Here is a 10,873-nt window from a genome sequence, read left to right as displayed (position 1 = left end):
TGTTCGCGACTACGACGAGTCTGCCGCACTTCCGGCCAGATCGCCGGATATCCGCTTAGTGACCCTTACAAGTCCTTCTTGATCCTGAAGTGGAATAGGTGCCGCTGTTGCTGCTGGTGTTGAATTCAGGACCGTAGCGGAACATGGGGCTGGAGGACGAGCGAAAGATGCTGACTGGGTCCGGAGATCCCAAAGAGGTAAGGCAAGGCGACCGACTCGGGCCTCTTCACTGCCCTGAGGCTCAAGACCAAGCCCGCCAAAATACACGCGGGGCCCTGTTGGCCTTGGATTCGCCCCTGGAGTTTGCACGGTCGGGATTTACTGGTTCCCTCGACCCAGCCCCAGAATTCGTCGATTCATCTTGGGCTAGTAGATGACTAGCTTTTCTCTGGACCTTGGTTTCCCCATCTTGTGAAAGCGGTGACGGTTTAACGAGAGCGAAAATGCTGTGTCGCCTAAACTTTTGTAAAAATAGTATCTGTGTTTTTAGTCAATCAGGTGTTCTGAGATCCTGGTTTGACAAGGTCAGGGAGCAAGCAGACCAACCCTAGCGCTTCCCTCCGCTCAGGTCAGGAATCCTGCTACATCTTCTGTTGAGGTTCCGGAGATCTGGCCTTATGCTAGTTTCTGTGAAGAAGGGGTTTCTTTTTCTTTGGTGGGGGTGGGAGTGGGAGGTATATTTGGGGACGGTGTAGGAGTGTGCAGTATAATTCTGTGAGGATGGAAGAGGGAGCTCTTTCCCAGAGGAAGAATTCCAACCTAGTAATAATTTATTGACAGCTTACTGTTCCATTCCAAGTTTTTTATATGTACTCATTCCTTTAAGCCACCCCATAGTCCTATGAGGTAAGTATTAGGTACTATTCCTGTTGTCATTTTACAGGTGAGGAAGCTAGCATAGAGAGGTTACACATCTTTTCTAAGGACCACACCTAAGAAATCATGGAGCGAGGAATTGAACCCAAGCCACATGGTTCCAGAGCCAAGACTTAGCCACAGTGCTGTACAGCTTTAGAGAAGCCAGCTAACTTTTGGTTTTCAGTCACATTTCCTATCCTTTGCTTTGTTCTCTAGTCACTTCTGGGCAGCTGTTCTGGGTTTATGGATTCAGAGTAGTTGGAAACTAGTTGATCCCATGATTTTTCTTAGTCTTATTTTCAGAAAGAGGACCAGAAAGAAATGGAGCTTGCCTCAGGAAGTTCAGCAGGAAGTATACCAGAAAGTTCAGTAGAGCTCACCACAGCAGCAGATGAGAAAAAGAAAGTAGTCAGTTTTTTTTTGTTTTTTTTTTTTGTTTTAATTATGAAAACTGAGGTCTTTTATGAAGAACCTATCTATACCTTTTGGACAATAAATCTTTTTATCTAGTGTGACCTTGGTTTTTGTCATTGACTGGAAATTTTATATGAAGTAGTCCCATTTTCAGACTTGTATTTGGATTTGTTTTTCCAAAACATGCTGTGATACTTCTGCTACAAAATCATCAAAATGGTCAACGTAGTAGCATTCCTAATAGGGAAACGATACAAAGGTCTTGCTTCTGGGATACAAATTTCAGGTTTCTAACTCCGGCAGGTTAGGATTTCAATTTGGTGGGTGGGAGGATTTTTTTGTTTTTTTTGTTTTTGTTTTTTTTTTTTAAATTTTTTTTTTAACGTTTATTTATTTTTGAGACAGAGAGAGACAGAGCATGAACGGGGGAGGGTCAGAGAGAGAGGGAGACACAAAATCTGAAACAGGCTCCAGGTACTGAGCTGTCAGCACAGAGCCCGACGCGGGGCTCGAACTCACGGACCGCGAGATCATGACCTGAGCCAAAGTCGGCCGCTTAACCGACTGAGCCACCCAGGCACTCCTTGTTTTTGTTTTTGAGAGAATAAGTGAGTAAGCTGGGGAGGGGCAGAGAAAGAGGGAGAGAGAGAATCCCAAGCAGGCTCTGCACTGTCAGCACAGAGCCTGTCATGAGGCTCAAGCCCAAAAACAGTGAGATCATGACCTGAGCTGAAACCAAGAGTTGGGATGTTCAACCGACTGAGTCACCCAGGTGCCCCTGGAAAAACTTTTTCAGTATGAATCTTTTTTAAAGAGCAAGGTTAAGAAACCTTAATGAAAAACTGGAATTTGACATCCTAAAAATCATCTTCATGTTTAGAAGAGATCTTTGCTAATTGTGAGAATAAATAGCCTGGGTTGAACCTGCCTTACCCTTCCCAGCTTTCATTAGAATGAAGCCAATTGTGTTGGAATTTTGAAAACATAATGAAGGATTGCCAAGCTAATTTGTTGTGGGTTTTTGTTTTTTTTTTTTTAATCTTCGTATATACCTTTTCTTTCCCTTCCCCAAATGTGGACATGTGCATTCACAGGAAGGCAAACACCTTAATTTAGACAGGTTGAGATACTGCAGTTCAGACTCTGCTATGCCTGAGATTTAAGCCTATGCTGATGCTCCCACAGGGAATCTTTTACATTATTTGTAAAAGTTTACATTATTTGTAAATTTGAGGTTGTGTCCCTGAATCAGAAGTAAATAGGTTAGGGGGCGCCTGGGTGGCGCAGTCGGTTAAGCGTCCGACTTCAGCCAGGTCACGATCTCACGGTCCGTGAGTTTGAGCCCCGCGTCGGGCTCTGGGCTGATGGCTCAGAGCCTGGAGCCTGTTTCCGATTCTGTGTCTCCCTCTCTCTCTGTCCCTCCCCCGTTCATGCTCTGTCTCTCTCTGTCCCAAAAATAAATAAACGTTGAAAAAAAAAAAAATTAAAAAAAAAAAGAAGTAAATAGGTTAGGGCGTGGTTCCAAGTTTGTGAATGGACTACTCTAGACTTTTGATGCACTTAACACTGATAGTTTACTTAGAGTCCTGAGGGTTCAGCAAGCCAAATGCAGTAACTGGAAAGCATTGGCTATAGAAGAGTTTAGGTTTGGCCATTTTCATATTCCCAGTTCAAGTTCAGTGTCTAGAAAAAATGTTTTCCTCCTAATTTCATTTGGGATGTAAGGATGAAATTAAGCTATTTTTGGTGCTAGTAGGACCAAACAAACCAGAATTCCAAACAAAATACTTTAAGTTATATAGGTTCCATGTGAACATCAGCTTGAATCTGTATCAGAAAATGTCTAATTAGGGGTGTCTGCCTGGCTCAGGCTGTAGAGCATGCGACTTTTTTTTAAATCTTGGGGTGGTGAGTTTAAGCCCCACTGGGTGTAGAGCTCACTTAAAAAAATGTCTAATTAGTGTTTGTTATTTCTAAACTGGGAGCCCTTTAAGGGGCTGTTGTAATTAATCAGATTACAGATAAGTACTTTAGAGGCTTTAGAGTGTCCTGCACACTTTAGGTTGTTGCTAATTAAAGTGAGATAGTGTGTCCTTGTTGCAATGTACTCAGGGTTTGTTTTAATTAGGTATGGTAAGGTTACAGGCATGGAGACAACTGTTTTTGAAAGAAGAGTTTGTATGGGTTCCAAGAGAAGGGGGGAAGGCCACACCACCCAGGGCCATATGGGAAAGTGCCTGGACCAGCGGAGAGAGCAAGGGAAACCAGACTTTTGGTTTCTGAGGGAAAGAATGGGTGAGGCAAGATAGTCAAGCTCTGGCAAGGTTAGGATTAGATAGTTTGAATAATTTCCTTGGGTTCTGGGCTATAGAGGTGGTCTCCAGTTGTTTGGTACTTGACTCTAAGGTGATTAGGGCAGGGGCAATAACAGGTTTAGTGTAGGAGAGTTAGATAAAGGAGGTAGTTGGGAATAAGGGTTTTGGATTGGTTGGTTTACATATGAAAGATGTGTCCGTAAAGCAAGTTGCTGCATAGAAATTAGCCAGCCCTGGGAGGGGCTTTCTCTCCTGGATTAGTAACGTAGCAATGCCCTACAATGTCAAAGCATCATAAAATATAGAAAATTTAAAAAAACACAATTAATACAATGCTTATCCTCAGTAATTACAACAATCGGTATGATTGGGAATATGTATTTCCTAAATTGCTGCTGACATTAATTTTGTTTTCCTTTTTTAGGAGGAAGAGGAGGAGGAGGAATTAGTGGTAAGAGCCGTCTCAGGTTTGGAACTACCTCAGTAAAAGAAAGTTTGAGCTTCGTGAAACTCTTAAGGGCATTTTAAGGCGTCTTTACTTGACACCTTGGAAAAGATGGAAGTGGAAAAGGCCTTTAATCCTTCCTGTGCTGTGGAGTGTTTGGGGGGTGGTGTGGGCCTGGGAAACAGTCTTTTCTGGGTTTGGGGCTTTAGTCATGGCGTCAGGGAGCAGAGCAGCATGTTGAGGACCTAGTACTCAATTACCTGCTATTTGTGGTTTAATAAAGAATTCTGGAAGGAACTCTTCTTATATAGTCCTTCTCCATGTTAACATTGCCTATCTAGCTGGACAGCTGGGGTTGCATAGGCCTGGCTGTCAGATGAGGAGAATTCAAATTCACAGACATTACATATCCCAAAATGCTATGTTAACAAGTAAGGCCTCCTATAGATCTACTTCAAGTTTGGCTAGGTTTCCTTTACCACCTTGTTTTTCAGATAGGACTGAGGCTTTCAGTGCATACTGGCAACCTTGGAAGGCAGGAATGTGAAACTTTCCCCTACTACTTAGCATCAGAATTGAATGGGAGACCCCATTCTGCCATTTCTGGAGGCAGTGTGGCTCTGCCAGCTGGCCTTCTGCACGGTAATTCAGAGGCAGCACCTTGGTTTGGTGGTTGTATTAATCAAAGCGGATGGTTGTGGGTCTCCTCCTATAACCCCATTTTGGTTCCCTCTGTGTTTCTCCTTCAGGATCCTCTAACAACGGTGAGAGAGCAATGCGAGCAGCTGGAGAAATGTGTAAAGGCTCGGGAGCGGCTAGAGCTCTGTGATGAGCGCGTATCCTCCAGGTCAAAGACAGAGGAGGATTGCACAGAGGAGCTCTTTGACTTCCTGCATGCAAGGGACCATTGTGTAAGTCATCCTAAAGTCAGGAAGGGGGAAACTTATAGTGGCCAGGCAGACTTGGTGCTGACAGCCTTTCCATCCTAGGACAGTTCCGTCAATAAGCATTTACTTATTGGCCCAATATATGTCAGGTCCAGTTCTGAGCACTTTACATAAATAGTCTTATCTAATTCTGTTTTCACTGGAGATAAGGGGTCGTTATCCCCATTTTGCAGATAAGAAACTGAGGCTTAAAGAAGAGAAATGATGTCCCAACTTGGATTGGGAATCCAGTGAGAAAGCTGGATTTTGTATCTTTAAGTAACAGGCTATTTTAAAATAATTGATACCCTTGGGGCGCCTGGGTAGCTCAATCACTTAAGCGTCAGCTTTGGCTCATGTCATGATCTCATGGTTCGTGAGTTTGAGCCCTGTATCGGGCTCTCTGCTGTTGGCACAGAGCCCGCTTCAGATCCTCTGTCCCCTTCTCTCTCTGCCCCTCTTCCACTCAGTGCATGTGTGCATGCATGGGTGTATGTGCGCGCATGCGCGCAGTCTCTCTCTCAAAAATAAACATTAAAAAAAAATTTTTTAAATAATAATTTATATCCTTCAGTGTGTCTTATACATAGCAGTTGGTCCAAAAAGTTTTCTTTCTTTTTATTTATTTGTTTATTTTTAAGTTTATTTATTCTGAGAGAGAGAAGGGTGGGGGGAGGGGGCAGAGAGAGACAGAATCCCAGGCAGGAGATCATGAGCCAAAATCAAGAGTCAGGCACTCAACAGACTGAGCCATCCAGGTGCCCCTTACTTTTTTTTTAAATTTTTAAAATTTGTATTTGACTCTTTTACATGTAAGAGTAAGGTATTTTAAATAAATTACAGAGGAGGCAAAAGTTGGATATGATTGGTTACATTAAAACTGATTGGTTAATAAGCATATGAAAAGGTGCTTAATACTTTTACCCCTCAGAGAAATACAGATCAAAACCATGAGATACCAGTTCATACCTACTAGGATGGCTATAATCAAAAAGATAGGGAGAAATGGGTGAAGGGGGTCAAAAAGTAAAAAGGAGAAAATAAATGACATTTGCCCCCATGAAAAAGTTAATGATCTCCATTCAACCAATTTTATGCTTCAACAATCCAATATTTGTGTTTTAATTCTGTAATATACACTGGAAATACACAAATGTACACATGTACCCCCATTAAACACATTGTGATAATCAAGGAAGGTATTTTATGAATACATAAAAATCTAACTGAAATCATACTGGCTAGAGATAACCATGTTTTCTTGTATATACTATCAGATTTTTAAATAAAAATGACATCATAGATACATTTACATATAAAATATGAATAGAGGCATTTCTTTTTCAACATAATTTTAGTGGAAAGAAGCAAAATTTATATATAAAACATGTGTCTGTAATTCTCCATATCATGAAAGAAATAGATTGGTGTTGGTGAAATGTGGAGAAATTGGAAACCTCATACACTAGTAATGGGGATATAGATTGGTATAGCCCTATAGATAAATGGTCTGGCAGTTCTTCAAAAAGTTAGAGTTAATATGACCCAGTAATTTCACTCCTACCTATATACTCAAGAGAAACGAAAACATGTCTATATAAAAGGTTGTACGCGAATACTCACAGAAGCGTTATTCATAATAGGCAGAAAGTAGAAACGATATATATCAACTGATACATAGATAAATAAAATGTAATATATCTGTATAATGGGATATTATTTGACAGTAAAAAGAAATCACGTACTTTACTCAAAAATGTAAATTCTACCATATGATCTAGCAGTTCCACTTCTGGTTGTATACCCTAAAGAATTGAGACTGTTCAAGGACTCAAACAGATTAGTACATGAATGGTCACAGCACTCATAGTAGCTAAAAGGTGGATGCAGCCCAAATGTCCATTGTGGTATATGCATACAATGAAATTGTTCAGTCCTAAAAAGGAAAGAAACTCTGACATGCTACAACATATATGAACCTTGAAGACATGCTAAGTAAAATATACCTATCACAAAAAGACAAATAGGTCATTCCACTTACTAGGTACCTAGAGTAGTCAAATTCATAGAAAGTAGAATGGTGGTTGTCGGGGGAAATGGGGAATTCCTTAATAGGTACATAGTTTCAGTTTGGGAAATTGAAAAAAAAAATTGGAGATTGATAATTGCTAGACAGTAAATTACTTAAGGCCACAGAAATGTAGAGTTAAAAATCATTAAAATGGGGGTGCTTGGCTGGCTCATTCAGTGGAGTGTGCAACTCTTGGTCTCGGGGGTTGTGATTTCAAGCTCCATGACTTTAAAAAAAAATAGTTAAAATGGTAAATTGTATATTATTTAAATACTTTTATGAGCCAAGCACTGGGCTGAGATCTGGGGATGAGATAGGCATGGTCCTTTCCTTCACCAAATTGAGCCAGCATAGAAGACAAGTAGAGTAGTAAACTCTCTTGGGTGTAGCCTTTTCAGGATGGCCTTCACTGATCCTCCTGTTTAAAGCTGCTAGCCCTCCCTGCCTTTTTATTTTCCTCAGAGCATTCCTATCAGAAGTTAATCTTATATGTATTTTATAATTCTGTCATTGTGTAAGTTCCTTAAGAGACAGAGGTATTACCTGGTTTACCATTGTAGCTTACTCAGCATCTAGAACAGTACCTGGCATATAGTAGATATTATATATAAACATTTGTTGAGTTAATAAACACTGTGATATGGGACGTATAAGTTTCTGTGGGGAAGACAGAGGAGAGACACATTTGTGTGGGGATAGGAGTTTGTTTAGAGAAGGCTTACAAGAAATTACATGTAAACTTAAGTTCTAAAGGAAAAATAAAGGATGAAAAAAGTGGGAAAGAGTTCCAGGTAGAAGGGAGATAGTATTCAAGTAACTAGGGAGTTCACTAGGGCTCAAGAGGGGTGTGGGTGTATGGAACGCTGTGGAGAGACAAGAAGCAGTATTGTTCCAGGTCATGAAGGACCTTGTAAGCCAGGATATTAAAGCTGCCGTTTGATGACATCCTTTTCTTTCCCCCATGTAGGTGGCCCACAAACTCTTTAACAGCTTGAAATAAATGTGCAGACTTCACCCCAGCCTTCATGACCTGGTCATCAGGATACTTTCTTATGGTTTTGACCATGCCATTTGTTTATTTGTGTAACTGTAAGTTCATGTGAACCTCATGGATTTTAGCTAGGCAGGTAGCTTCTATGTAATTAGCAGTGATTCCTCTTAATAAAGGCCAGTGATCTGCAGACCTGCTGCCTCTTGTACTTTTTTTAAATTTAATTTGAAAATTTCAAACATAAGACTAGGTAGAACAATAATCAACTCCCGTGTACCCATCGCCTAGCAAGTATGCATCTCTTAATGATACAAAATTTACCTTGATGCCATTATCACAGTTAACATGAACAGGGATGGCTCAATTTCATCGAATGCTGAGTCCATGTGAAATTCTCTCTTACAAGCGTCTTTTGACAGTTTTTGGTCTCAGTATTCAACAAGGTTGCTTTTTTTTTTTTTTTTTTTCCCAACGTTTTTTATTTATTTTTGGGACAGAGAGAGACAAGAGCATGAACGGGGGAGGGGCAGAGAGAGAGGGAGGGAGACACAGAATCGGAAACAGGCTCCAGGCTCCGAGCCATCAACCCAGAGCCTGACGCGGGGCTCGAACTCACGGACCGCGAGATCGTGACCTGGCTGAAGTCGGACGCTTAACCGACTGCGCCACCCAGGCGCCCCCAAGGTTGCTTTTTTAAAATACACAAATTATGGGGCCCCTGGGTGGCCTAATCAGTTAAGCATCTGACTCTTGATCTCAGCTTGGGTCTTGATTTCAGGGTCATGAGTTCAAGCCCTGCATTGGGCTCCACGCTGAGCATGGAGCCTACTTAAGAAATAACATACATACACACATATTTTAAAAAGGAGTGAGGAGATAATAAGTTTGTGAGGGGAAAGGTAGTGGATTCCAAGAAGGATGAAAAAAGGGCACCTGGGTAGGCAGTGCTGGCAATGGGAAATTGGTTACATACATATGAGTAGAAGACATCTAGTAAGTTAGTATATTGAAGGTAATAAGTGCTAGCAGAGAATGAGTTACAAATAGGAAGAAACCAGAAGGAATTGAACAGTGTTGAGGTATTTATGATCTAAATAAATACAGATTTCAATGTAAGTAAATACAGATGCCAGTGTATAAACATGTAGGGGATATATATTTCTTTAGCTCAGCCCACAAAGAGGGCTTTATTCCCCAATAAAAGGAACCAGGGTTCCTTGGAGGAATGGGTGATTCCAGAGTTGGGAAAGTACAAGACATTTGTTTGTTCCAGAAAGAAGGAAATGCTCAAAGAACAATAGGGACGTGTCAAGTACACAAAAGCAACTAGCCAAATCCAGAACAATTTGAGCATCAAAATATATAATGATAGTACTGGGTTGTAACTCAATTGAATAAAATAATACAGGAATCCAAGCTAATAAAAATAAGTGAATCAATTAAAGGTTAGGTGAGGGGGGCACCTGGGTGGCTCAGATAGTTAAGTGTCTGACTTTGGCTTAGGTCATGAGCCAAACAGCCTGCCTGGGATTCTCTCTCCTCTCTTTCTGCTCTTCCCCCACCTGCATGTGTGCTCTCTCCCTTTCAAAATGAATAAATAAACCTAAAAAAAAAAAAAAAAAAGGAAGGTGATACATATTACAAAAGGAGAATGTACAAACTGTAGCTTAAATGAAAGCTGGTATCCCCACTAAGGAGACACATGGCTGTAGGCAGCAATGAGAAGAACACAGCATCACTGATTCCTGCAAAAAATAGATAAGCTGAATCTAACCAGATAAATAAAACTGAGGGACATTCTATAAAACTAGACATCGTACAAAGTAATCCTCATTTGTATCAAGATGGTAAAAGTCAAGGAAAAACTGAAGAACTGCTCCAGATAAAAGGAAACTAAAGAGACAAGACAATTGAGTGCAACATGTGATTTCAAACTGGATCCTTTTGTTATTAAGGACATTATTGGGGCAACTGGTATCTATTCTGTATTGTCCAATATGGTAGCCACTAGCCATAGATGGCTACTGAACACTTGAAATGTGGTTGAGGTATTGAGGTTTTAAATTTATTATTATTTTTTTTAAATTTCTTTTTAATATTTTTGAGAGAGAGAGAGCATGAGCAGGGGAGGAACAGAGAGAGAGGGAGACACAGAATCCGAAGCAGGCTCCAGGCTCTGAGCTGTCAGCACAGAGCCCAACATGGGGCTCGAACCCCTGAACGGTGAAATCAGACCTGAACCAAAGTCGGATGCCCAACCAACTGAGCCACCCAGGTGCCTCTAAATTTATTTAATTGCAATTAAATTTGAATTAATTTATGTTCAAATTGCCACGTGTGTCTAGTGGTTACCATATTAGACAGCAGAGGTCTAGGCATTGCAAATTGAACCACCTGAGTGCTGAGGGAAGCTGGCGCTGTAGATGTTGGAAAACTGCTCCAACTGCATAAGCTGTTGCTATGTGGGAATACACAGCCAGTGTTGCCAGACCACTTGGTAAGGAGCCAGAAATCCAAGTTTTATGTTAGCTCTCCCAATTTTTTTTTTCCTGTCCCCATCTCCCAATTTTTAAATGTGGACAACTAACTTTTTAAAAGCATTAGGCCAAATAACACACATCTATGGGCTGGCTTTGGCTCACTAGTTTGCAACCTCTGGTTGCAAATGAAAAAGACAATATGCAGATAGTTATATATGGATAGAAAGTGAACCATGGCAAAAATGAGTACCTTGTGCTTCAGAAGTAATTGATACTCAGTATAGCCAGCAAGGCTGCAGAAAGCTTCATAGATGAAAATATGGCAGTGGAGCTTCTGAGAATCTGAAGGATTATGTTTGCAAAAATGGGGCAA

The 10,873-nt window shown here is 40.9% G+C and overlaps 1 protein-coding gene across 3 annotated transcripts; it reads left to right on the top strand.

Annotated features, from left to right (window-relative positions):
- Positions 1-25: 25 nt before the first annotated feature.
- On the top strand, positions 26-8,212 carry UQCRH (ubiquinol-cytochrome c reductase hinge protein). 3 transcript variants are annotated; one of them, XR_013557611.1, is made up of 5 exons: positions 26-197; positions 4,012-4,038; positions 4,527-4,674; positions 4,782-4,943; positions 7,997-8,212. XR_013557611.1 is itself a non-coding variant. In XM_060623994.2 (4 exons), exons 1-4 carry the CDS (start codon positions 144-146, stop codon positions 8,027-8,029), a joined length of 276 nt encoding a protein of 91 aa, XP_060479977.1. In that variant the 5' UTR covers positions 43-143; the 3' UTR covers positions 8,030-8,212. The 3 variants fall into 3 exon arrangements, 2 of the variants coding, with proteins under 2 accessions (XP_060479977.1, XP_078308092.1); XM_060623994.2 differs by lacking the exon at positions 4,527-4,674 and having other exon boundaries at positions 43-197; XM_078451966.1 differs by lacking the exon at positions 26-197 and having other exon boundaries at positions 4,023-4,038.
- Positions 8,213-10,873: the final 2,661 nt, after the last annotated feature.

Source organism: Panthera onca, chromosome C1 (genome assembly GCF_046562875.1).
Source record: "Panthera onca isolate mPanOnc1 chromosome C1, mPanOnc1 haplotype 2, whole genome shotgun sequence".
NCBI lineage: Eukaryota > Metazoa > Chordata > Mammalia > Carnivora > Felidae > Panthera > Panthera onca.
Note: the sequence above shows the minus strand (reverse complement) of the source record. Positions and strands in the feature narration are given on the sequence as shown.